This window comes from Macrotis lagotis, chromosome 4, assembly GCF_037893015.1.
Source record: "Macrotis lagotis isolate mMagLag1 chromosome 4, bilby.v1.9.chrom.fasta, whole genome shotgun sequence".
Taxonomy (NCBI): Eukaryota; Metazoa; Chordata; class Mammalia; order Peramelemorphia; family Peramelidae; genus Macrotis; species Macrotis lagotis.
Window position 1 is genome coordinate 5,022,498 of NC_133661.1, and position 26,972 is coordinate 5,049,469.

Here is a 26,972-nt window from a genome sequence, read left to right on the forward strand (position 1 = left end):
GGAGGAGGAGGAGGAGGAGGAGAGGAGGAGGAGGAAGAGTAGGGAAGAGAGGAGGAGGAGGAGTTAGGAGGAGGGGGCGGCGGCGCTGGGGCTCGGCGGCGCTCGGCGCCCTGCAGATGGCGCCCCGCGCCCACACTATACTGCAACCTCTCCTCCCTGGCAGGCCCGAGCCGCCCGAGGGGGCGGGAGGCGGGAGCCGGCGGGGGGCGGCGGGGAGGTAGTGGAGCCGACTCCTCGGGGGCCTGGTCGAGGAAGGGCCCCTTCCACACCCACTTCAACTGGCGCAGCACTTCCAGTGCCAGGCCTGATGGCTGTGGGGGGTGGGGGGGGGGGGGAGAGCTTCTGCAGCAGTCCCCCCAGCCCGAAGCCTCCCCAGGCTCCCCCCTGCACCCACACGGGCTGCGGGGCCAGACATGAGCGACCAGGCTAGGGTCCGGACGCGGGCGCCGGGGCGACCGGCAGGGGCTGCGGGCGGCCGGCGTGGACCCCTGCTCGTCGGCTGGTCGGGCCAGGCCGCGATGCGGGCAGGCCGGCCGGGCCGCGGCTCGCCTCGCCTTTGCCATGTAAATTCCAGCGGGACAAATTGCTTATTAACAGTCTGGGCGAGCAGGCCGCTTCTCGGGGCCTTTCTTCTCTTCTCTCCCCGTTTTCACTTCGGCATGGCCCCCAGCGACGCCCCGGGCGGCTCCACCGCCGGCTCCTCATTTCAATGTCCTAAAGAAAATGCAAATCAGCGGCTCCGGGCCTTCGGCACAAAGCGAAATTAGCGACGGCTCCGGGAGCCCAGGGGGCTGGGGGGTAGGGCTCCCCAACGCCTCAGAGGGGCGCCGTCGCGGCCTTGGGGGGGCGGCAAGAAAGCGGGGGTCGGAGGCGGCCAGCTGGAGTCCTCCCAGAGAGCCAGAGATGGGGCGAAGTCTCAGGGCCAAAGTCTCGGGGACCCTGGAACTCGATTTAAGGGAGTCCGGGAGAGCCCGTCGGGGGCGCCCGGGGACAGGGTACCCGAGGGAACCGGGGCAGAGGCTGGGAAAGGCGCGCGGACCCGGGAGGGAAGGCCAGGGGCCTTCCCGAGATCCGGCGCCCTCCTCGATGGCACGGACGGCTCCTGGCCCGGCACGCCCGGGCCTCCTTCCCGTCGCCTGGCCCCAGAGTACAGCGCGGAGATGTGGCCCAGCTGGGCCCCAAACCGCCTGCGGGAGGGAAGTGGCTCCTCAGTGACTTGCCACAGGGCCGGTTAGCCTAGTGAGGAACGTCATGAGGCCGTTCAGCACCACACACAGACACGCACACGCACACGCACACGCACACACCCCGCTGCCAGCTCCTTCTCTAGGCTCCTCCAGCTGCCTCTGACCCAGGAGTTCATCCCCGGGCCACCTCTGGGCGCTCTCGGCAGCCCCGGCCCCTGTCCCGTGGCCGGCGCGGCTCTCCCGGGCTCCGCTCGGAGCTCCAGCGTGTGCCGGGCCCCGCAGAGGGCCAGGCCAGGCGGGCTGCGATCTGCATGTGTTAACTGCGGCCTCATCAAAAGTGAGGAGTTCGGGGCCCCCTCCTTGACGACCCCTTCGGCGGCACTTCGGGCTTTCCGTCTCATTTGCATTTTGTTCTTGGTGAACGCGGAGGCCTTGAGTGGAGAATTGGATTTTATGAGGACATCTGGACCGCCAGTCTCCAATCCGACCCCGGTGGCCCAGAGCAGGCGAAGATTCCAGAGTTAATTAGAACGCGGGGTGTTTAATTAAAGCCAATTATACTATCTGAAATGATCGGATCGATCCTGGTTGGCGCGCTTGGGGTGTCGGGGTACCGATGGCGGTCGGCGGAGGGGGGCGCTCCCGTGGCCCTTGGCCGGACCTCTTTGGGGGATCGCTGGGCCTCCGCGGCCTCCGCAGAAGCCGGGTGTGCGGGCCCGACCTCCTTTGGCCCGGAGCAGGGGTGAGCGGCGCCCTCCAGTCCAACTTACCGGGGTGGGAAACCGAGCCCAGCGGGGACCTGGGGAGGAAAAGCTCCCACCTCTGGAATCTCCTGGGGCTCTTTGGCACCCTGGCCCCACAGCCTTCTCCCTTTCCGGGAAAGCAATGGGCGCCCTTCCTGCCTGCCTCCTTTGGAGGGCACCCAGGCTCCCCGGTTGGCTTGGTCGGGACCCCGCCTCCCTCCCCAAGCTGCTCCCGCCGGTTGGAAAGGCCCCAGGCTCGCACCGAGAGCTCCCCTACGAGAAGGGAAGCCACGAAGGTCAAAACTGCAAGGAGGGAAGTGGGCTGAGCAACTTTTCTCGCCCCCCAGCCCCAAGTTTTTGGGTGGGCTCTCATGAAATGAAGCGGGAGGCAGAAAGCCTCAGATTCAGCCTATAGGGTCCTTCTGGGGAGTCTGCTGATAGAGGAAGACCTCCCAGGTGGGGAGCCGGCTCCCTGAACCCCGCAGTGGTCTTTGGGCACGCAGGCCGCAACGCCCTTTCTTTCTCCGGCGTCGGCCTGGGGTCTCCCCAGGGACACTTGGAAAAGCTCCTTGCTCGGGCAGCCGGGCCTCCCCCTGGGTGCTGCCTCCATGGAAGGGATCCGTTTGGGCCGCAGGGGGACGGAGATAAGGAACAAGGCAGCCGGCGAGGCTTCCCGGTCTTGGGGCCGAGCCGACGGTAGGAAGCTGCCACCCCAGGAGCGGCAGAGCCGGGAGTTCTGGTTTGCTGGGGCTCCACAAGTCGGAGATGCGCCCGAAGTCCCGATTGCGCCCCCCAGGAGGCGCTGTTCCTCAAACTTCCCGGCCTCGCCTCAGCCAGCAAGGCTTGAAGAAACCGGGTTGGGAAGGAAGTCGCAGGTTTGGCGGGGCGCCCCTCACCCAGTTATTACCGCCATTCCGGACTGGCAAAGTCCAGCGGCTCCGGATTCGGGAACTTTCGCCTCCCCCCTGGCCAAGCCCCCAGACCCCTGCCTCCTGCTCCCTAGGGCGGGGCCCCTGCACCCCCTGGTGATTAGGGGGCCGGCCGGGGAACCTGGCGCAGACACCTGGGAGGTTTTCCAAGCCGAAGCCACGCTGGGCCCGGGGAGTGCCCACTTTGCAGGGAGGGCGAGGCCGGGCCACCCTGCGGGGCGCCCCGCACTCTGCTTCTCTTTTGTTCGCACCCGAATCCACCAGGGTTTGGACAGCGGCGGGGGCTGCACGTGCAGAAGGGCCAGTCCTGGCCGGGGGGCGGGGGTGCCAGGAAAGTTTGCTCGGCCCGCCTCTGTTACTGAGGCCAGTTTCATTTCTTTCCTTTGCCCTGGTCCCCCCCCGCCCCCCGCCGCCTCTCTCGGCCTCCAAGGCAGCCCCCGATCACCCACCCGCCAGGTCCGAGACCCTGGGCCTCTAAAGTGGTCCCACTAGAGGCACTCTGCAAGGGGCTGCGACTTGTCAGCGTGAGGGGATAGCGCTGTCCAGGACAGCGCCCCCCCAAGGTCAGGAAAGACCGGAGGGATGGGTGGACGTGGGCACTGCTCGCCGCCGCCTCCCTGGGGGGCGGGCCTCTGGGGTTCCTCCTGCCCTCTTGTGTCCTGTGCTCTCCTACCCTGCCTTCTCTTCGCCCTCGGGTGCTGTAGACTGATAGAGGCTGCACTCCCAAGGCCGACTGGGCCAAACTGGGAGCTGTCTGGTACCTGGTCGCCCGCCCCCCACCTCCCGGAAAGTCTCCTGGAGCGAGCAGAGCTTTGCCAAGGAGCTTCTAACTGGGCTTGACCTTGGGACGTGTTGGCAGTTGCCCGCCACGCCACGGAGCCCTCACTCCCGGGCAGCCGAGGAAGCAAGATTGCCAGGATTCTTGGCTTTTCAATCCGGCGTCTACGCGGGTTCTGGAAACCCGACTAGTTAGTAAAAAACGGCTGGGGGGGGGGCGTTCTTTGCATTCAGTTCCCAACTTGTTTGGGGAGAGTTGGCAGATGCCAGCTTGCGTCCTGGAGCTACACTGGCCCACAGCCCTCCCGGGCAGCCTGGCCTCCTCCCCTGTCGCACTGTCCCGCCCCACCGATCGCCCCAGGTGGGCGAAGCACCCCCCCCCCGCCTTCGGTCCCACCCCATGAAGAAAGCAAAGTTGGGGTAAAGGAAAAAGCCCAGAGATATTCATGGGTGCGTCTCAAAGTGGGCAGGCAAAATGCGCCGCAGGGGCAAGGGCCGTGTGCGGAGAAAATTGGCGGAGTCAGAAGGGACCGAAGAGAGGGCGAAGGGAAAGAGACAGCTTGGAGACCGCCGGAAGGACAATAGCCCCAGCGAGGAGGAGGAGGAGGAGGAGGAGGAGGCGGCCACTTCCCGGGCGTGCCTGGTCAGAGGCCATTGAACTTGTGGCCTGGAAGCCCAGACTGGCCGGGCCCCTTAGCTGAAAACCCCGAAGAAGAGAAGAGAAAAGGGCGGGGGGCGAGGCCAGGCTAGGGTAAACTTGCTTTCCTCTCCAGCCTAACTGAGGCAAGGCTCTCTGTGCCTGCCAGCCGGGAACCCCTGGGCGGAAGGGCTCCACAGATCTGAGCCCTGGCAGCCCTGAGGGCGGGCCGGCCGGGGGGTCGGGGGGGGGGGCAGGAGAGGGGCCTGTCTCTTTAAGGTCACTGCCTGCTCTGGTATGATGCTGGGGAGGACAGCTGGGCAATGACCATCTGACTGACTCCGGTCTGACATCTGGGAGCCCACTGGTGTGTGGCACGCGAAGCGCTTGATGTCGCTATTTAAATGCAAATTGGAGGGGGCTCATTGAAGCCTCGCCCCGTAAATTCACACAAAAGGAACACTTCACACCCTCCGAGAAGGAGCCGCGCCACTTCGGGAGGTCTTGGCTGCTGCATGCAAATTGCATTCAAATCCACACACCTTCTGCATGACTAACTTTGCTAAGGTCAGGACTCAGGTCCTTCCCAGAGCCGGCCCAGCCCTGCGCCCTCTCGGCCCCGCCCCCAGGCTCTCCCTCTCCCTCTCCCCCTCTCTCTTCCTCCCTCTCTCTGTCTCTCTTCTCTCTCCGTCTGTCTCTATCTCGCCTCTCTCTCTGTGTGTCTCTGTCCCCCCCTTCGGCCCTCACCCCACGATCTTTCCTTCTGTCTGTCAGTGAGCAACTTCGGGTTTGAGTCTCCTACTCGATCAAAGATGTTTCTAGGCAAAGACGACGTGTTCCCTTCCCTTCCAGCTAAAGTTAAGAAATGAAAGTGAAAAGAAGCAGATTGCTGAAGGCTGCTCACACCGGATCGGCTCCGGATGATGTGCCACTTTGGGGGGAAAGTAAAGAGAGATACAAATAAAAGAAAGGAGAAGAAGAAATAGTAAGAAAGGAAGGGGAGAACGAGTAAGAAATGAGAGAGAAAAAAGAAGGGGGAAAGGCAAGGAAAGAAGAGAAAAAACAGGAGAGGTCGATTAGTAAGAATTGAGTGGAGGGAAAGGAAAGAAAAAGGAAGAAAAATAAACAGGAAAGAAAGAGAAAGAAAGAAAGATTAAAGAAAAAGAAAAGAAAGGAGAGGAAGAAAGAAAGATTAAAGAAAAAGAAAAGGAGAGGAAGAAAGAAAGAAAAGAATGGAAGAAAGATTAAAGAAAAGAAAGAAAGGAGAGGAAGACAGAAAAGAATGAAAGAAAGAAAGAACAGAAAAAAGAAGAGAAAGAAAAGAAAGGAGAGAGAAAGAAAAAGAGAGGAAGGAAGGAAATATGAAAAGAAGGAAGGAAAGGAGGGGGGGAAAGGAAGGTCGAAAAAAAAGTATAGGAAGGAGCAGTGGAGCAGTGTCCTCCTCCTTGCCCTTCTTGGTGGGCGAGGACACTCGCTGTCTGTCATCTTCTCCATCGAAAGCTAACTAATCAATTGCGTGGCAAGTGGATCCCCCTCCTCCCAAATGCAGTTGGGTCTTTTATTGCGGTGCCCCAACTTCTCTCTCGTCCAGAAGCTTTCCACCCAGCTTCCTTGCCTCTCTCCTCTCTCCTCTCTCCTTCTCTCAATCTCTCTCTCTCTCTCTCTCTCTCTCTCTCTCTCTCTCTCTCTCTCTCTCTCTCTCTCTCTCTCTCCCCCACCTCCTTCTTTCCTCCTCTCCTTGCTCCAAGCCAACGCGTTTGCTCTGCAAGGAGCCTAGAGGGGCATCTCCATTCTGCCTTCTCCTTCCCCTGGGCCGCCGGGGCGGGCAGGGCCCAAGGCCGGGGTGGGCTGGGCCGGGACCCCCCGGCTGGAGCCTGGCTCTCTGGGCGTGGGTGGGTGCGCCTGGCAGCCGGGCAGCCGCACGGGCCGCCGCCGCCCGCTGACCCCCCAACGCTGATCACTCCAATGCGCCTCTGCACCCATGCCCATCTCTCGTCGGTGTAGGTACCACTAGCGCGAGAAAAAGGCAGGAGAAAGGCAGAGCTCAAGGTGCTGAATGATAAAGCCCGTATTCGCCACGCTTTGGGTGCAGGGCCAGATGATGTCGAAAATGAGCTGAAATGGATTCAGCCTCCGAGCCTGGTGTGAGGAGCAGCTGACGCCCCCATTCCAGGCCAGATGGCTGCTGAGCACAGATTTGCATTCATTTCCCCTTAATATCGCCCCAAATAGGGGGGCAGCTGCCTTGGTTGTCCAAAAGGGTTCAAAGTCTTTTTCTTTCAGGGGCAGCATAGCCACCTTATGTGCCGGGCTTAGGGAACTTTTTTTTCCCTCTTTAGTCAACAGTATCAGATTTAGGAGGATTTGTTTTAAAACCTTCTAATTTGGTAATCAGATTTAAATCGCCGGGGCGCGTGTAATCTGAATGAAAGAGGCTGCCGATGGCTCGCAGCTCCCTGCTTTCGTTAGCCCAGGCTGGGGGCGAGCTGGGGTCGGGGCTGCCGATTTGGGGAGAGGCGCCACAAAGGCAGCATTGTTGGCCGCCTCCCACTTGGAGGGCCAAGAGGGGCAGAAGCTCCGGGCGGGCCGGGGCTGCGAGCATCCCCTTCCTCCTCGTCGCCCGGACTGCCGTCCACCGGACTTGTCTCTCCTTCCCCTGCCCCCTCCCCATTTAAGCCGAGACCCAGAGCCACCCAGACACCCCCCACCCCCACCCCACCCTCCACGGCGTTAGGCATCTCTTCTGCCCTCCTGTCCCCGAAAAGCTCTGGCTTTAGGAGGGACCCAGGAATTGTCTTGTCATTCCTCATGGAGAGTTTGCTCACACTTTGATTTAAGGTTATTAACACCCGATAGACAGCAGCATCTTTAATAGGTGGCGATCGCTTCTAAAGACTAATCTCATTACCCTCAAATAGTCATAAAATATGATTTTATTATACTTACGTATTTAATTAGACGGCCGGCAATGGAATGGATTTGGAGATCGGGGAGCCGCGCGGCTTGGAGAATTCACTTAGCTTGGGCCCTTGGCATTAACCCCACCGCCGGCCAGCTACACTGCTTTCCAAGCCCTCGTTTCCCCCCCTCGGCCTTCCCGGGGAGGACCGGGGTCCCCCGATAACGGAGATAGGACTCGGATTTTCACCGATTAATTACAATATGAACGCCCGGACCCTCGCAGTGGCCGGCCAGCCGCGTACAACAAGGCAGACGAGGCTGGAAGGCTCCTCGCTCAGTGCGGCTGCTCTCCGGAAATGCGAAGGGCTGGGGGAGGCTTTGGAGGGGCTGCTTTGGAGGGGTCTGGCTAGGGGGCTTTAGTTCGGTTTCCTCTGGCCGGCCTGGGTGGTGGGGATTTTTTGGGTTGGGGGGGGGGGTTTCAATCCGACGAGGCCCTGAGCTCTCGCTGGGGAAAGGGTGTCCGTCCAGGCAAGCCTCAGTCCATCCCCTGGGGGATTCTCTGGCTCCAAAGTAAACGGCCCTTCCATAAGCTGTTGGGCCGGAGCTGGGCAAAAGGGAGTCCCCGCCCGCGGGGTGGCTCGCAGGACCCAAGGCAGGGCTCGAGTCCCAGGGATTGGGGCCCGCCGGGCCGGCCCCTCGAGCTGCCAGTCCCCCCGCCCCCAGATCTGTCTCCAGATCGCCCGGAATGCCCCCCATACTCCCCGAAAGGGCGAGTTGCTGCTCTCTGTTGTAACCTGCTCCACAACAGCGAAGAGGCAAAGGGCCCCTGGGCTTGGAGGGAGCCATCTGGGGGGCTTTCAAAGAGCGCTGCCCTCGGGAAGATCCCCCCCCCCTCAGAGCTGAAGCCAGCCCCTAACTTCCGAGCCTGGGAAGGGTTTCAGCAAGCCAGGCCGCTTTTCAGGGGCCTCTGGGCGCGAGACCTGGCTGGGGAGAATTCTCTGATGCCCTCCGCCTGGCCAGCAGACTTCTCGGTCTCCATCTCGGTGTGCGGGTGGGACTGAGTGTGAGTGTGTGTGTGTGTGTGTGTGTGTGGGTGTGAATTTCTGGCCAGGACCTGGGGCCTGGGGGGCCAGAAGAGGGACTTTGCCAAGCACTGCGGTGCATTTTCGGAGGTGGCTTCAGTCTGGAATGGCTTGTACCTGAACTCAGGTGGTGCCAGCCATGCCAGGAGCCCGGGCTGGGGCGCTCCCACAAGGGGCTGGCCTCTCCTCTCCTTTGAGCTAGGCAGCCCTTCCCCTGGTTTCTTGGGAAAGGAGGAGCAGCTTCGGCCGCTGCTCCACTCCTCGGGGTCTCTGGTCCCCCCTCAGCCCCCCACGGCACATGACTCCCACCTCCTCCCCGGGGCCCCTGCACTCTCGACTCTTTTCAGTTTGATTTGAAACCCATGGAGTAAGGACGCCCGGTCCTGGGGGGGGGGGGGCAGGGGGATGTGAGCGTTTTGTCTTTGGACTCCATCCCTTCCCACAACCTCGGGGCTGAGGAGTTGCTGGTTAGTGTGGGCTGTGTGTGCGTGTGTGTGTGCGTGTGTGCGTGTGTGTCTGTGCGGCGCGTGTGTGCGTGGGGACACGCGTGCCTGCGGGGGGGCCACCGTGACTTTTCGGCACTGGCTACAGGGGCTTCTCTTCAGGATTTATTCGGCCCAATAATAACTTCATTGGCCGCCGCTGTCGAAAACAAATTCTCGTGTATTCTGAGGGGGGAAAGTGGAGTGAGCGGGTCCTCTCGGGCGGCGGCGGCGGCGGCGGCGGCGGGGAGGGAGGCAGGAGGGAGAGATCTGAGGAGCTGCTGGGCGAGGGCGGGAGGGAGGGAGGGCAGCAGGGTGGGAGGGAGGGAGGCAGGCCGGCCGGCCGGCGGGCGGGCGGACAGGCGGGCAGGGAGGCGGGCGGCGGGCTGGGTCGGGAGCGCCGGGCTCCCCATATATGGCGCAGGCCCCGCCCCGCCGACGTCAGGATCTGACAGCGCCGTTCCCGTGGGTCTAGAGTTTTGGCTCCCGGGAAAGGGTCCATTCCTAGGGGAGAGAGGGCTGAGTTTTGTGCGCTTCCAGCCGCCGGGCGAGACGCCGCAGGCCCCGCAGCCGCCCCTCGCGCGTCCAGGAGCAGCTCGGCGGGGAGCGCCCGGCGCTTATTTGTCTGCGGGAGCGGGCGAGGCGCGCCAGAAGCGGCGGCTCCGCGGCGTCCCGAGCTTGCGGGCGTGACGCGGCGCCCAGGGCTCCCGCGAGCGGCGGCCGCCACAACCTCCCTGCCCCGCCGCACGACGCACGGCTCCGGCGCCGCCGCCGCCGCCGCCGCCGCCGCCGCGTTGGGCCCCTGCTCCGGCGCGTCCGGCCCCGGCCCCGGCCTCCTCGCGCCGCTTCTGCCCGGGCAGCGCCGACCCCTCCGCAGCCTGCCGGGCGCGGCGGCCGGAGCGGCAGCGGCAGCCGTCCAGGGGGCCCGGCGGCCGTGCGGGGCGGGCGCAGGCGGGCCCGGAGGCGCGCCCGGCGGCCGGCGTCTATGCGGGGCCGGCCCCGGCCACACTGAAGCAGGCAGCGCGCCTCGGCGCCGGCTCTTCCGCCGCCCAGCTCGCGGAGGGCAGCGGGCGGCCCCGGCACCCAGCCCTCGCCCGCGCCCGGGAGCCGGCCGGAGAGCCCGCCCGCCGGGGGGAGACGCCCGGAGCGCCCCGGAGCCGCCCTGCCCTGCCTCTCACACCCCTTCCGCCCAGGAGCTGCCGCCGCCCCCGTTCGTGTTCATGTTTGGGATTCAGGAAAATATACCCAGAGGCGGGACGACCATGAAGGAGGAGCCGCTGGGCAGCGGCATGAACCCGGTGCGCTCCTGGATGCACACGGCGGGGGTGGTGGACGCCAACACGGCCGCCCAGAGGTACGCGTGCCCGCCCGGCGGACCCCCGCCCCCCCGCGCCCCGACCCCATCCCTCGGCTTCCCCGACCCGCACCCGGGCTGGCCTCGCCCTGCCCTGCCCTGCCCCGCGCTGCCCCGGCCCGGCCCGGGCTCCCCCCGGCCCGGCCCGGCCTCGCCTTCCCCCCGCTCCGGCCTCGGCCGGCCCCAGCCTCCCGAGGCGGCCCCCCGGCTCCCCCCCGCTCCCCGGCTCCCCCGCTCCCGTCGGTGCCTCTGCGCGCCCCGCTCCCGGGGCCTTCTCACCGAGACCTTGTCTCTTTTCTCCCGCAGCGGTGTGGGGCTGGCTCGGGCACATTTCGAGAAACAGCCGCCTTCCAATCTCAGAAAATCCAATTTTTTCCACTTCGTCTTAGCTCTGTACGACAGGCAGGGGCAGCCGGTGGAGATCGAAAGGACGGCTTTTGTGGACTTTGTGGAGAAAGAGAAAGTAAGTTGGCCGCGGTTCGGCCCGCGCGGGGGTGGGGGGCCGGGGGGGCGGGCTCCGGGTTCCGATCTGCCCGAACTGCCTCAGAGACCCCCTTCACCGGAGCCCTAGCGGACTCCGGAGGCGCCCGGACCACGTGGAGGCGGCCCGGCGGGCTGCAGACGCCCGGCTCGCCCAGGAGGAGAGCGGCGCTCGGCCTCGCCAAAGCCGGCGGAGGCCGGCCGGGCCCGGCCGGGCTGCAGGGACTCCAGAGGCAGGGAGGAAGGGAAAAGGAAGGCAGAAAAGAGGAAGGAAGAAAAGAAGGAGGGAAGGAAGGGAGGAAGGCAGGAGGGAAGGAAGGAGGGAAGGAAAGGAAGAAAGAAGGAAGGGAGGAAAGAAGGAAGGGAGGAGGGAAGGAAGGAAGGAAGGAGGGAAGGAAGGGAGGAAGGAAGGAAGGAAGGAAGGAAGGAAGGAAGGAAGGAAGGAAGGGAGGAAGGAAGGAAGGAAGGGAGGGAGGAAGGAGGGAGAGAGGGAGGGATGGAAGGAAGGAGCGAGCTAGCTTTGGAAACTTCGCAGTGACCCCCTTCACCTCCTTTCTTCAGCCCCGGAGAGCGGAGGTTTGGTAGCAGGAAAAATGACATCACCAGTACTGCCCCAAGTGCTTCAGCCAGGGCGAGATTCCGCCCTGGCTAAGCCGGGGGGCTTCGGTCCTGGAGGCAGAGGCAGCCCAGGCAGCCGGAGGAAGCCGCCCAGCCGCCCTCTCAGAGCCTTGCTTTCTCCTTTTTTCCCCAGGAGCCGAACAACGAGAAAACCAACAATGGGATTCATTACAAACTTCAATTGTTGTACAGTAACGGTGAGTGAGTAGCCGCCACCCCTTCCCTTCTCTTTCCCCCTTCTTGCCTTCCCTTCCCTTCCCTTCTCCCCTTCTTCTCTCCCCTTCTCCCCTTCCCTTCCCCGCCTGCACCCCCTCGCGGGCCCTCCCTCTTTCTCGGGCTCATTTGAAAGGGTATAAAGATTTGGAGATGAAAATTACATGGATGTAAACACGAAATCTTCTCATGGCAGAGAAGGAAAACAAAACAGAAGCGATCGATAAGTCGATGGCACTTCACGTGATTAACCGGTCGGTCTGGAAGTAGAAAGTAAAAAGGGGAATCGATATCAGCCCCAGCACAACATCACTTTTAAGTGACTTTTTTCAATTTTGCAAATTAATGTTAATTATTGGGATGAGGGGGCTTCCATCAAACCAGGCAGAACTTACTTCTGGGCAGCGGGAGGGGGAAACTCCTAAGAGAGATCGGAAACAGAAAGAAGACGACTGGGGGATTTGGAACTTCTGGCTGGTCTCTTTTGCAAAAATCAAAGATCACCTAGAGGGACCGCCTGAGCCAAACAATCTGCGGCTCGAAGCTTGTCTGGCAGGGGAGCGGGCCCCAGCCTCCTCAGCCGACAGGGAGAAAGTGTTGGGGGGCTTCAGAGATGGAGGGGGGGAGCTTTAGAAATAGAGGCAGGAGTGTGAGACCTCCTGGTCTGTTCCTGAAATTGTCCTAAATCTGAGCACAGCCAGGGGTCAGCGGGAAATGGCCTCAGCTCCCTGTCTCCTAGCCCCTGGCAGGGCTGCCCTTCTCCTTCTGGTGACAATGTCCCCTTCTCTCTCTCTCTCTCTCTCTCTCTCTCTCTCTCTCTCTCTCTCTCTCTCTCTCTCTCCTTTTTTTTTTTTTGTCTTCCAGGAGTCAGAACAGAACAGGATTTGTATGTCCGTCTCATAGACTCAATGACCAAACAGGTGAGAAAGTTTCCGTTTTCCCTCGGTCCCCTCTGTGGTGCTTGGCTTTTTCCCTCTCCCCCGGGCCGAGGCCCCCGTTTTCTTTTCCTTTTTTCGTTTCGTTTCCTTGTCGGAGTCATTAGGGCAGCGCGTCCAGGGGGCTCTTTGCAGGGAGCGGGCAGCGTTCGTGGGGTTCCCGGGGCAGGCTGGGACTAGAATCCCATTGCCTCCACCCCGAGTTTTCGTCCTGGATCCTGGACAGGAGAAGCCGCGCTGCCCCCTCCCGGGTCGTGGCTTCCTGGCTCCTGTCCTCCCCAGGTCGGCCATGCAACCCTGTCCCTGGGTTTTTGCCCATAACAAAGACAAGCCTCTCCTCGATGAGCCCCTCTGCCCTGCCCCTGTTCCGATGTGAGGGTCCAGGAGCAGGAGACGTGCCTTTGGGTTGGCAAGGGCAATGTGCTGAGGTGACAGGCAGCTTGTTGGGCTCCAGTCCCGGCTCCCCTCTCGGCCCCCCAGCTCCGTAATTCAGAGTCGCAGCTCCAGCAGCCGCCCGTCCCTCGGAGCCCGGCCTCCGTTTGGCACCGCGGGCTCACGAGCAGCCTTTTCGGCAAGGCTCGAGCCTGGCCCACTCGGCCGGGGCTCCCGAGAGTCCTCTCCGGGAACCGAATCGGGGCGAGCTGGGCGCCTTTTGTTTTGGCTGCGGGAGTGGAAGGGAAGGCAAACGGAGGGGGCTTCTCCCCGCCCCCCCCCCCCCAGCTCCTGGGTTTTCCTTTAAAGCTTCTGGTTTTGCAGTTTTGTCCGAAACTGTTAGCGAGAAGCCGGTCCGGCCTGTAGCCAGAGCCCGGGCTCTTCTGTGGTCCTGAAATCCCCCTTCCCAGCTGGAATTCCTGCTTGGGAAGAAGAGAGGCGCCTCCGGCGGGGGGGGGGGGGCGAACTTGGGGGGCCGACGCGGGCCGAGCTGGGGCCTTCGTGCCTCTTCTGCCGAGTTGGGGTTCCTCCCGGTCCCCGATCGGGGAGCAGCGACAGGCTGCAGGGCGAGGGGAGGCAGCCGGGTCTTTCCGGAGAGTCCTGGCGGGACTAGCGGGCACGGCGCCCGGCTCAGACAAAGAGCAGAGGCGGCTCGGGCTTTGGGGATGGGGGGGTCGGGGAACCCTCCCCCTCCCCGTCCGGGGCGCCGGGGGGAGCCCCCCGTGGGCCGCCCTCCCGGGGAGGGAAAGCGGCGAGGGGCCGGGGGCCGGCCGGGCGTCCGGCGGCTCCAAGTTTTCCCGGCTGCTGCCGTTCGGAGCTCGGCCGAGCCTCCCCGGCTCGGGCCACTTTTATGGCTCGGCCAGCCGAGGCCGCCCCCCCTCCCCCGGCCCCTGGCCTCCCCTTCGCGGCAGGCCGCGCCGAGCAGCAGGCCAGTTCTGCTCCCGGTCCTGGCGGGGAGCAGCGCCCGGTCACCGATCAAAGAGTCAATGGCGCTGAACCGACAGCTCATGGATTTCTGTTGGTGCTGCAAAATCACAAATAAATCACACCTAAAGCCGGGGTCCATCGCCGGGGAGGGACGACCGACCCCGGCCAGGGAAGGAGGGGACAAGCCCGGCCCGGGGAGCTCCTGGGGGAGCCGGCCAGGCACCCTCCGAATCCTCTTTCTGCCAGCCCCTGGCGTGCAACCCAGGAGCGCCTGGGGAGGGGAGTCCTTGCGGGCTAAGATGCGTGGCCGCTGGAGCAGGGAAGCAGGCGGGGCAGGAGGGCAGGCTGGGCAGGAGAGCAGGCAGCCTTCCCCCTCTCCGCCGTCCTGGGCTTCCCGCTGCCGCCTGGTTCCCCTGGCCCACTCCGGGTAGCTCGCGCCTCGCCCGGCTCTCCATGCCCTTCCTCGGAGCCGGCGCTCGGGCTGTGGGGCGGCTCTGCCCTTGGAGAAGCCGGCTCGGGGGCAGGGGGAGGCCGCGGCCGAGAACGGCAGGCGCCGGCAGAGGCAGCAGGCCGCCGAGGCGGCGGCAGCGGGAGAGCCGGGCCGGGGCCGGCCGGCTAAGCGGCTGCCTTCCCGGCCCGGCCCCAGGCGGCAGGCGAGGCCGCGGGCTGCGCGGGCCCCAGCGCCTGGGCTGGGGCGAGGAGCGCCAGGCTGGGAAGGAGGGGCAGGGAGTGGGGGGGCGCAGACTGACAGGCCGGGGAGCCCAGGGGCTGGGGGCCCGGGAGGGAGGCCGGCGCCGGGCAGCGGGCGCGGGGCTGCCCAGGGAGGAGCCGGAGCGAGGGGCGAGGCGCACCTCGAGTTCCTCACCATCTGTTAGAGCCCATGCTCAAAAGCTACTCAAGCGTGGGCCCAGACACGGCCGCCTTTTTACCCAAGAAAAATCATTGTGAGCACTTTCAGAATAAACACCAGATTGGCCATTAGCGCGCTCTTCCCCGGTATCATCGGCTGATAACCAGCTTGCGGCGCCAGCTTCTGGGGTGAGGGAGGGCTGGGGGAGGTGAGCTGGGTGGCCTTCCCCCGAAAACGTGCCCCGAGGTAGGTCCCCCCCAGCGGGGTGCCCCGTGGCTGCTTCTGGGAGAGCGCCGCCGCTGGCACTCCTGGGGCCGAGCAGGCCCGGGGCTTGGGTGCCAGCAGTTCTGGGGCTCCCGTCTGTCGGTCTGTCTGCGGCGGTGGCTCGGCTCAGCTGGCCCGGCCCTGGGCACGCATGGCAGGGGAGGCAGCCTGGCGGCTTTGGAGAAGGCTGAGAGCTAGCCAGTGGCATGGCTGCCCAGGGGCAGGCCGCCTGCCTAGCCCCAAAGCCGCGGCCAGGAGGGATCCCCAAGTCGGGATCATTTCAAGTTCCACTGACCGCTTTGCTCTCCCCCCCCGCCCCCCCCCCTGAGGTGCCTCGGCAGGGCTCTTAGAGCGAAGCAGGGCAGAGGTGCTCCCACAACCCCCTAGGCGAAAAGCTGCCCTGCCCCGGCCGGGCCAGGCCCAAGCAGCTCCGAGGCGATGGCCCTAATGTTTCCTTTGGTGGTGCTGCTAGTTAAGCCAAGGCCCAGGGGGTGGATAAAGCCGACTCCTAATGCCTCTAATTGGAATAACATGTTACCACAAAAGTGTTTTTCTATCTCAAGGCTTCCCCCCTTTCTCGGAGGTGCCGCGGCCACAGCGTTCTGCCCGGGTTCTTACGAAATGTAGATGGAAAAGCAGCGTAGACAATGGCAGCTCCATTAGCTCCAAGGGGCCCGGGCCAAGGGGGTCCCCGCAGGGAAGGCTTGCGGGCTGCGGGCTGGGAGGCTCAGGCGGCAGCGCCCGAGTGCGCTGGCCGGCATGCCTAGGCGGCCGGCCGAGAGGGGCCAGGGCTGCCAAGGAAGCCTCCCGAACAAGTTGGGTTGCGAGCAATTGGGAGAGTCAACTTTCTGAGGCCGGTGCTGTAGCTTTCTCCGCCTCAGTTTCCATCCCCGGAAACCAAGAAGGAAAAGCGCCCCCCCCCCCACTGAGGAGCTCTTAGTTTTCAAGACCAACAAGGGCCTTTGGGGCACTGGAGATGGGCAGGGGCTCAGAGCGGGCAAGGGGCAGAAAGGGACCTACTCCTACCCCACCTTCGCCAGGTCGACCTGATTCGGGGGCTTTTCTTCCTCTCCGTGGCCAAGAGGGAAAGAGAAGGGAGAAGGAGAGAGGCCCAAACTGTTGTGTTGATAAATTGTCCTTTGACGGGTAACTAAAGTGTGAAATAGATAATTAAACATTGCGTTTTCTTACTTAAAATTTGAATGCTCTCCACGTGGCCACGCGCACCTGCCACCCAAGAGAGGAGGCCTCCGCCTCCTTCCTCCCTCTTTTCTCCCTTCCTTCTCTTCCTCTTCCTCTTGCAGCGGATGCCTGTTGGAAACGGGCAGGGAAAGAGCCTAGCTCTGGGGACCGGGGCCCCGACGGGGCGGGCAGCTTCGCCCCGATCTAACCCTTTCCTCTCCTTTCTGCGGCCCATGATGTGTCCTGGTTGACCCAGCAGACCTAGTTCCCTGCCTCCTAACAGCCCCTCTGTTTCTTTGTCCCACGCAGGCCATCGTGTATGAGGGGCAAGACAAGAACCCCGAGATGTGTCGCGTGCTCCTGACTCACGAGATCATGTGCAGGTGAGCGAGCAGCTCCCCTGGGGGCTCACGCCTAGGTCAGTGTTAGGGTTTCACTGCCCCTGGACGGGACGTGCCCTGCTTCGGCAACTCTCTAGCTAGAGGAGCTCAGTTTTGCGAGTTTGCGCTCTCTGCTCTGGCCCCCTAGGGCCGGGACTTGATCCCCACGGTCTGGGGGCAACCCCAGGGCCTAGGGTCGCCTGCCCGTCCTGAGCTTTTTTTCTGTCCTCTCTGCCTCCCCTGGGCTTTGAGTGAGCCACCGGCCTGGACGGCAGGATGAGCAGAGGCCCCCTGAGCATTTCAGTTAGGGGCTTCGGTCGGTGAGGCCGCCCAACTTGGTCATGCCCCTGGTGGCAAGCCTAGTCCAAAATGGAAATGGACCCTGGAGGAGGGAGCCCGGGCGGGGATTGGGGGCTGCTGCTGCTAGAGGCAGCCGAGGACCCTAGCTTCCCCCCTCTCCCCCCCTCCCTCCTCTCCCCCTCTCTCCCCCAACTCCTTCCTGCCCTCCCTCCCCCCCCCCCCTCCGACAGCCCCCAGCCAGGCAGGCAGGCCCACAGGCCCAGGGTGCCGGGTGCTCTCTGTTATGGACAAAAAGGCCCCTCTTTTGTCCTCCTCCCGGAGCTCCTGTCTGTGCCAGTGGGCTCGGGCCGCTCTCGGTTAACCTCTTCCCTGAAGCAGCCGTGCATTGTTCGCATTGTTGTTAGAGAGCGCGCACGTTCCTGGAGATCTGTGTCAGAAGAGCAATTTCCCACCTGTTTTTTCCTAACTACCACCAGAGTTTCACCCCTACACGGCAAATAAAAATGCATCATTGACTTTGTATGTGCGGCCTGTGAAATATAGTTGCGAGGAAGGCTCCGGGAGCTGCTGGGGCTGCTGGCAGGGCTGGCAGGCAGCGCCAGTAGCAGGCTGCAGACTCTAAGGGGCATCCTCCTCCTAGCTATGGCGCCTCCTGCCTCAGTGCTTTTTCTGAGCAGACAGATTGTTACAGCACTAATATACAAAAGCTGACTTTTTCTCATATCAGGTAATAAATATAAATTACAACCAATAAAGTGGAATTTCTTTATTATCCACTTCTGCATGTTCTGCAATTAACATACAGAGTGCACAGATGTGATTTAAGCTGTAAGTGGAAGACTGTAGACTTTCTTTAATCACTTTAGCTGTCAGGTTTAAAAGGCTTTATATACTTTGCCTACCATATGGTGTTAATTTAGCTAATTTAGACATGTAACCATTATACAAGTATGCTTTTTTAAAATGCAAGTAGCATAACATTTTTGTTTCATTTCTGCTTTAATTAAAGTTCCAATAATGGAGTTAAGGTAGGCTTAAAGAAGGAACAATGGAACTTTTCGAGAGACTGATGCTTGCTTTTGTGCTTCTAATTAATAAATGCCCAAAAGAAATATTGGTGGAAGGTGGCATCTTGCATCTTTCCCAGAAATAACAGCTTGACAATTAGAGGTAAACAAAAGCTAAGGCTGTGAAAAGTGATTCCCAAGCCTCCTGCCTTGCCTTCTTCTCAGTTCACTGCAAAGACAAACACCACAACATGGTTTCCATATTTTAGCATCTCAATTTCTAAGAGTTGTTTGCGGGGAGTTCCCTTATTCGGGGGAACTTTGCACCATCAAGGAAAAAAAAAGTTGAGTTGCTAGTCTGGATGCTAAGTAGCTGCACTTGTGAAATTGAGTTGGGAAAAAGTCTGTGTGTGTGTGTGTGTGTGTGTGTGTGTGTGTGTGTGTGTGCAAATATAGAATGGCTATTCGATGGCCTTCTCACACTGTACTTTGAGGTCTGGCTGCAAATACTCCCCTAAGCCTGGAAGAATTGGGCAGGCATTAAGACCATTCTTTTTAATTGATCCACAGCCGATGCTGCGACAAGAAAAGTTGTGGCAATCGAAACGAGACCCCTTCCGACCCTGTCATCATTGACAGGTAAGAGCCATTTCTCTTTTCTCTCGCGATGCCTCTCTCTACTTTGCTTTGGAAGGATCCAGGCAGGCAGGCAGGCAGGCAGGCAGAGAGCCCGACCAACTTTGTTCGCCTTGGTCTGCAGCTCCTCCCCGGTTTTCAGGCTGCTAGTGAGTTCCTTCTGTGCACGGCCCCATTTGTTGTCTTCTTGTGTTATCGTGCACAGGTGGGTTGACTTGGAAACCTGGTGGCTGCCTCTGTGGGGATTCGATAATTGCTAGCGAGTTGTCAAGGGAAGCGGTTTCATCTGCCACTGCTCTCACTGTGAGCAGCACTTTCTGCCTAGAGAGCTTCTGGCTGGAAACCCAGAGATATGTCATAAAATGCTTTTTGCTAATTTGTTAACAAGTATTTCATTTTTACATTATTTTTGTCGCCCGTCTTGTCCCGAGTCCCCAGCGCCGCCGGCCGGGCTCGCTTGGCCTTCAGATGGCTTTCTTCTGCCATCAATCAGTTACCAAATAGATCTGAATTGTCCTTGGGTCCAGGATGGCAACGATGTAACCGACCAACCCAAGTTGTGACAAGTGAAACCAAAACCACTTGCTGGGGCTGGACGTCCCACATCTGTTGGTGGCTTCCCTCTGGCCGCTTCACTCCTCAGTTGGTCGTTTTCTGGGTTTTGGTGACAGAATGGCATGTTCTCAGTGCTGGCGATTTGCAGATAGCTGTCATGGTGCATGTGGGGTCGCAGAAAGAGCTGGCAGGCAGAGCTGGTGCTCGTGGTGGCAGTCTGGGGAGTAGGCCGAGAGCTTGACAAGATGGTGGCAGTTTCAAGGCCAGTGGGGCCTGGACTGGAGCTTTGGAAATGGGTCCTCTCCTTCTCTAGGCTGTGTGAGGTGTATATCTGACACCGGTTTGGTGAAAGGGAGGTTTAGTCTGTTTGGAAGAAGGGTTGGATTTCAGCAGCTTTCATTACAAAGTTATCTTTTGATCATGAACTTTGCTGTCCAGCGTCTGAAAAATTAAACCCAGAAAAGTCCATGAGCTAAGCCTAAAGAAATAGGCCCCACCAGTGGAGAGCAATGCTAATGTTTAACTAGCTGAAATAGCTGTTTGCTTAGCGGAGAATGGTCGGTATCTGACAGAAGGGACATCTCTCTTATTAGTAATCAAATAAGGCTGACCAGTTGTTGCCATCACTCTGGGGTTGTGGCAGGGAAGGGAGAATAAGTTCAACACTTTATAGAACTCCAACGACGAGAATCAATAGCATTATATTTGTCTTTAGTGTTTTAGCTCTGGAAGTCATAAAGCCAGCCATTGCTGCCTTGCAACTGGGTTTCTCTTCTTTCTTTTGTTTTTTCCTTTTTTCCTTATTTTTTTTTTTTTATCGACTAAAAGTGTTCAGCAGGAATGGAATCTCCTTTGAGTAGATGATGCTTTCAGGACAAGCTCCCAATGTTTTTAATATAAACTCATGGATCTATTTCATCTTTCAAGATGTTTCAAATGGAAATGACACAGAGAAACTTAGAAGTTTATTTGCCTTGAAAATGGGGAATTTTGGCATACCACAAAATATTAAGTTGAGAAGATGACTCAAAGCCCCTCTCGGGTCACAGGGTTCCATCAGAAATCAGTCTGGATTTGTGAACCGACAGTTGCTATTAATCAGCTTTTAGAGGATCATTTTATTTATGAGGTTTTTTTATGGCACAAAATAATTTTTTTTAAGCTAATAGTGGGAAAGATCTGTCCTCCCCAGTTGTTTTTCAGGGAATGAATGGAATTCTTTTTATTGGTAATCAGAATGATTTACTTAAAATATATAGGCTCAATGTCTTAGACTCCCATAAGCTAAGAGAACTGTGCTATCATTCGATATTCTAGCAGTACTGGAAGAGGGGGAAAAAATTAAAAAAAAAACATTTGGTTAATGGGTTTACCATGTTTATTTGAATAAGGAAGATTGAAACTCCATTTACGCCTAGCATAAATGCTTTAGAGAGCTTAATTATTGATGAAAAATCTGCTCTGCTTCTAAATTTAAAGATATGACAATTTTATAGGAATTTTAATCACCTCCCACATTAGGAATTTTAAGGTAGGGATAGTTTTTATGGAATGAAAAATGGGACCTGCATGTTTAGCATTCTGAAGAGAGCTGTCACTTAGGATGACAAAACACTATTAGCAGTTGGTTGTCTGCTGTAAATCCCCGGGAAGTGATTTCTCGACATTGCTACAATCTCCAGTTTGAGGTGCATTTTTGAAAAGTTGAAGAATTTACTGTTCACTGGGGCAAATGGTGGTCAAAACCAGGGAAGGCAAACAAGGCTCTTTTGGGAGGTCAGCTCCCCTTCATGAGGGACTTTTGTAAAAGTGAAAAACATTTTGAGTTCTGGCTGCTGCTGATTTTGATAGTTTACGGTCCCGCCTATAGTCCGTTGCTCTTGGTGCCCGCCTGGGCTCTGCTCATTCTTGAACATCCTAGCTTAGGACAGCCCATCCGATTGGTGGCTCTCATTCACAGGCCTGCATCAGCTAAAGCATTCCTGGGTAATTCGGCTTAGGAGAGAAGGCTAGCCTAGATGCGCCACCCAGGCAACACTCTGGGTTTTTAGCTCCATCAAGGAGGGTTTGTCCAGATAAAGCCGATCTGTCCTGAGGATATGAACCAATCATTCAGACTAGAATTGAGATCAATGGGCCCATGCTTGCTGGAGCCCAAGCTAATATTCCTCACCTAAGTCGGAGGTAGTTTGGTTTTATTTTGTTTGGGGATTCAAGGAACAGAAAACCAAACTCCAGTCTCTTTCTAGGGCAGTCACATTCTATAGCTTGTAAATGGTTCTTATCAATTCATTACATAATTTAGTTTTGTTATCTTTGGAAATCATTCCATTTACTGAACCACATGGAAGGTTCTTCAGATAATCGACAACAACCCTCCTCCCCAACATTACCAAAAAGAAGAAAAAGAAAAAGGAAGGAAAAGTTAAAAATGTACCCATTCGAAAAGCCTTTTTTATTTATTATCAATGTTTCATTGACTAAAACTATTTTTCCTCACTCAAGCAATGCTAGAGATACAACTTCTCATCATGACTTAAATATCATTCCACTCCAGCATATTTTAAATGACATTATAACCAGTGTGGGAAAGGGAAGGGGCGGGGGGGAGAAAGAAACAAAACAGAAAATTGCACAGTGAGAAAGTGTGGTTAAGAAAGGGATGCCCCAGAATGATGTTCTCTGGTCATTTCGATTGACCCAGAGAGAGGCTCAGGAAGGCCTTTCACTCTCCTCTTTGTGGTCTTAGTGCAGAGGCTGGGAGGGTCATTTTCATAGCAAAATCATGTTTTCTGGGAAAACACGAAAGCAGATGGTCTTCATTAGGGACACCCACCCATTGTCTCCACAGCCCAAGGATGACTAGATAAATCTCTCCTGTTTCGTCCGTACATTCCAAGGGCTGCAAGTGATTACAAGATGATGCTGCTAAGGCCAGAGGACCACACTGGGGGCACAGGTCCTCTTGCTGGGCCATTCCCCCAGCAGTTATTTTTTTCCCCTAGAACCAAGGCAAATTCGGGGGGGAAGATCCATCCCCTTGACTTCCTCCTCCCTTGTCTGGCTGCTGTGCTGGGAAGGCTCGGGGTCCAACTGTTGAAGACTGAAAAGAATGATTGTGGAGGAAGCCGGCAAGGCCAGATTACATTACTATCAAAACATTCAGCGGCAACTCAGTCCCTGGCTCCGGAGCCATGGCAGGAAGGCAGGCAGGCGGGCAGGCGGGCAGGAGGGTAGGCAGGCAGGCAGGCGAGTGGGTAGGCAGCCGGGCAGACAGAGAGCTCGAAGCTTCAGCCTGTACACACACAACATGGCTTGGGCTTGCTCCTGCCATGTATTCCTGATGGCATGCTCGGCAGTGCTTTTCCAGATGGTCCTATCACAGGCAATACTGCTAGTTGGCATCTCTGTGGGTAGTAAATGCCCCCTCCCCAATAAATCTGGCATTATTCTATAGAGTTTAGGAGACTTATCATTCCTAGTGTGTCCCACTTTCCTGCATGGAAGCCAGACATCTGTTTATCCCATTTTCTTTCATACAGAGTTTGGAAGAGTTGTAGTTGGGAGTTGGGGGTGGGGTGGGGATGATGGGGGAAGAAAAGTTTGGTCATATTTAACAGCTGTTACAAAATTTCAACCCCGTGGGCTCTTAAAATACTTTTCAGCTGACCTCAGATTTTTATCCACCATCAACATGAGCTTGTAGGAAAGGAGGGCTTCCTTAACCCCCCGTTGTCTGGGAAGCCATGTTGTCTGGGAGCAGGCCAGAGGGGGGACCCAGGCCCGAGCTGGGTGCTCCCCCCACTGGGCCTGGACCCACACCCCTCCTCAGTGGGCACCTCCAAAGGGTGGGGGGGCAGGGAGCCCAGACTGATTGGAGTTCTTTGGAGTCACTTCCTGTCACAAAGGTCAAAGAGAACTGCCCTTTGCTGGCAGGCCCGGCCGCTGAATTATTCATGTCATTGACTTTTTGTCAGTGTTCTCAGTTGTGCTCTGGGACATTTTATTCATTTACCTCATTTCCAGCGCCTTCCTGCACCTGTTCAAGTATTAATATCCTGTAATTTGGGCCTAATGCCGATTTTGCTGAACACTCATTATATTTTTTATTAGCTATATTTCCAAACGATTATGTATGATTATTACGGAGCCTTCCAAACAGCGCCGGCCTATTCCCCAGACCTTTCCATCTCCTTGTCAGGTTGTTTTCAGAAGCGAGAAGGATAAACATTTGACCAGTCGCAATGTTTTGATTCCAACTCCGCGGCCAACCAGCGAACTCCAAACCTTCTCCCTCATGGCTTTGCGGGAGCGTGATTAAACCCAGGCCCCGCAGACTGTACAAATGCCAACGTTTATAAGGTCAGCGCTTTTGTTAAAAACGCTATGTAAATGAGGATCTGCAAAAAGGGACATTAAATAAAATTAAATTCATTGTCTTCTTTAATGCCATTTACATTTTGGCTAAGCCTGGGCCTCCTGTCAAGGAGGATTTTTAAAATAATTTTAATTACACATCATTTAGGATCCAAGGTTTTCCATTCAGTAGCATTTGGATAACCTGCAAAACGGAGACTGTTTATTAACTTCTTCGGTGACAGCTTGTCATTTCATCTGCATAATGCAGGGAAAACAGGGCCGTTTAGTGTTAATTTTTCCTTCTCAGTTTTCTTAAAGATGTGTACATAATTCTTGCCGAACGGGCCCCCGCATCTCTCAGCTGCTGCCTCTGCTTTGATTAGTCATCAGCAAGTGCTAGTCGGTTCAAAGTGGGTTTTAATAAATTGTGACTTCCGTGTTCAGGGAGGGCAGAACAGAAATGGAACAGTGTTTTCCAGTGTCTCCGTAGAATGGCGAGGCCTGCAAGGGATCTCTTTTTGGCCAGGAGACTCAGGAGGGAAAGACATTGGTTTCACTGACAGGCAAGCCACCCATGAGGGCTGGAGGGGGGGCCAGGAAGTAGATCAGGTTTTGGACCCATCAGAGCACGGTCCATTAAAGATGGACCAAGGTTAGAGCTCCGGGTCCATGGAGAATGATCCATTGACTCTTTTCGTTACAAAGGGAGAAATAGGACAGAATTCTCCCTCGTTCCATTTATTTTAATTTTTTTGTTTTTTCAACTGAGCCTCCCCCATTCCATCCCTCAGGTGAGATTGGCATGCCATCTCTGAATCCCAACCGGGGCTCATGCCTAATTACCCAACCCAAGCATTTTTGTTTGGGGCTAAGGGAGAGGGAACTGAGGCAGGCAGACATCACTAGGCCCAATCCTCAGCCTCTGTGGAGGCAGAAGGGAGCTGGTCATGAGTCCCTGGCAGGAGTCTGTCAGAGGAGGCAGGCAAGTTGTGTGTTTGTGTGTGTGTGTGTGTGTTTGTGTGTGTGTGTGTTTGTGTGTGTGTGTGTGTGTGTGTGTGTGTGTGTGTATGTATGTGTGAGTGTATGAGTGAAAGGGGTGGGGGGAGGCTCAGAGGAGCACAGAGCTCCTGGGAATCACCAGCTCTGCAACCAGTCCCAGGCCAGAGAGCATTTCTGCCAGGCCGCTGTGTGTTTCTCAGCAGTCTTCTTGTCTGTTCCCATGAAGGGAGCGATGTCTTTGGTGCCATTGTACAAAGGCATACTACACAGCAGGCCTGTGGGGAGGGAAGGAAGCTGGGGGGGAGGGGATTCCAGCGAGGCTGTCAGAAGTCATCGTCCGAGAGGTATTTTGATACAAACCATCCTGGGCTTCTGCTATAGCCTTATCAGGTGAAAAGCAAAGATACTGCCAAGGCCCGTAATTTCGTTAGGGTGCCTTTGATGAATTGGATTAGCGTATGGAAAAACCTTCCAAACTAGGAGTTCTGCTCCATCCACATGCTTCCAGGAAGCCAATAATGACTATCTGAGCAGCAGAAGATAATTAGGGGGGAGGGGGAGGGGTTTGCCCATCAGGGCAAGGAGCAAAGAGGGAGAAACCGGCAAAGGAAACCCTTTCTGCCATGAGCCCCAGGGCCCAGGGGAGTTGAGGGGGAAGGGAAGGTGACTTTTTGGAGCTGGGGGAGGACTGGGCAGGATTCAGGCTCCCAGGGGCATGGGAGACATGGCGGAGGAGAAGGAAACCCCAGGTTCCTGGAATGGAAACTGTCCTTGCAGATGCCAGGAAGTGATTGACAGGCAGGCCTCCAGGAAGGGAAAACTCCAGGAGCTTGCTTAACCTGGACTTGGCAAAGCCGCCCGGGCTTCCACTCTAAGAAATGAGAACCATTCACTTGAGTGCAGAGGCTGCAGTGCAGTGAGGGAAGCATGTTTGTTTATCTTCCTACAAATCTCTGCAGAAGAGTTGGGGTCCAGACTGGTGAGGCTGCGCCATGACGATGACCTGAGTCCTGTTTGGAAATTGATCCAACCGTACCCCCCCCCCCCCAAAAAAAAATCCAATGATCAGTGCAGGCATTTGGAGGCTGAAGGTCTTTGGAGAGGTAAAGGAGAGTGTCTTTTTTGGCCCCCTTAGGATTTGGGGCTTAGTGACACTCATGAAGTCGTAGAAGCTTTGAGAAAATGGTGAATGTATGTCATTTGGAGGCTGAGCCGGTCATGAGCTTGCCACCCTGTCCCAGTGACATGAGTTGAATTAACACTTAAAACCTCCCTTCCTTGGCCCTAAGAATCTCTGATGAGAGACAAAAAGTTTCCTTGAGTTGTTTCTATAATCCCGTTCTCCCCCGCCCTCGCCCACGAGGATGCAAAAATGGAGTGGTTTTCTCATCCAAAGTTTCTCAGCTTAGAAATGGCTAGAAGGTAGTCTTGTGCCTGGTGCCAGGAGATCTGAAGAGAGCAGTGGGCATCCTCGGAAAAGAGCAGGCAGAAGAGTGGTGTCTTTCCCCAATAATTCACTAGGAAATGAGTTTAACATGTGTGGAAAGGAAGGGGCTTACATTTGTGTTGTTGTAAGACATGGAGCCTAGGCCCAGCGAACGGAAGGAGTCGGCTCCGGCTTGTCTCTAGTGAAAGGCGAAACACACTTACACATCTGGTGAGAAAGAACAGTTCATTTGCTGAGACAGCCAGCGAGCTCAGCCGCCCCTCCTCCTTTTTTTCTCCCTTCTCTTGCCTCCCCTCCCCCTCTGGCCTCTCTGTCGATCTCTGTCTCTCTATCTCTTCCCTCCTTTTCTTTCTTTCCCAACTCCACATTCCTTCAGCTTTATTCTTTTTTTTTCCCCTCTTACAGCTAAAACCAGTGGGAAGGGGGTTGGATGCAAAGGAACTATTAATAACAACGACAACAACAAACTTAAGCAACATTCAACCTATTAAAATATCTGGCTATGTGATGAAGAATTGAAATGCCGGTGGTAATCCCCTTTAATATGTAAGCTTGGATTTTAAATGTCTCACTTTAGACTATGGTGTCACACAAAGAGGAAAGACAAAAAGTAGAAGGGGAGAGATTTTTGTTAGTGGAATTATTGAAAAAAGAATGCTGAGACTCAGTGGTGGCTTGGCCTCATGTGATGGTGACCTGTCTGCAGTCAGAGTATATAGGTGAATTCTCCAGAAGTCAAGCAAGGAATGCCTTCCCAGAGGTTAGAGGTCAGTGTACTCTGCAGGGGAGGGGGTGCTGAAGATTCACTTCCATTTGACTTATGGGTCTGGGGACTGCCCAGGAGACCCTGTTTGGCTCATCTGTCCCTCTCCCAAGTCCAAATCTAACAACCAGCCGGAGTGTTGGGGTAGGGTTATTAATGCACAATGGAAAGATGTGAGCGCCTTTATTTCGTGTAACAACCAGTCAAATTGAATTGGTCTTGGTATTGTGTGGATTGTCCAGAATGTCCTTTACCAAGCCTAAGTTGTTGAGTATTTCCTCTGCAAGTCTGTACAGATTGACTCTGATTCAAGTGATCTACTTGGGTGAATTCCAAGTGATCATTTAAAATGGCCAGTGATTTGGAACCGACCATTCTCCAGACTCCACCAGGCCACAACTCATGAGGAAGGAAGACCAGGCAAAGTCCCCAAACGAATGCCCTTGAACCAGTTGAACAGGTCACATGGGGAGGATGCGAAAATCCTGAATCTGGCGTCCTACCTTGACTCAGCATCATTCTCTGTGTGTGTT

At 57.2% G+C, this 26,972-nt stretch overlaps 1 protein-coding gene across 7 annotated transcripts in view; it reads left to right on the forward strand.

Moving 5' to 3' along the window:
- The first annotated feature begins 9,895 nt into the window (after positions 1 to 9,895).
- Positions 9,896 to 26,972, forward strand: part of EBF3 (EBF transcription factor 3) — a 148,220-nt gene continuing 131,143 nt past the window's right edge. For 6 of the 7 annotated variants that reach the window (XM_074232154.1, XM_074232155.1, XM_074232159.1 and 3 more), the window contains exons 1-6: positions 9,896 to 10,092; positions 10,399 to 10,555; positions 11,324 to 11,387; positions 12,268 to 12,323; positions 16,303 to 16,376; positions 18,251 to 18,319. In XM_074232154.1, the coding sequence (XP_074088255.1) occupies positions 9,959 to 10,092; positions 10,399 to 10,555; positions 11,324 to 11,387; positions 12,268 to 12,323; positions 16,303 to 16,376; positions 18,251 to 18,319 (554 nt within the window). In that variant the 5' untranslated portion in view covers positions 9,896 to 9,958. The remainder of the gene's footprint in view (positions 10,093 to 10,398; positions 10,556 to 11,323; positions 11,388 to 12,267; positions 12,324 to 16,302; positions 16,377 to 18,250; positions 18,320 to 26,972) is intronic. The other variant, XM_074232157.1, reaches the window with a different exon arrangement.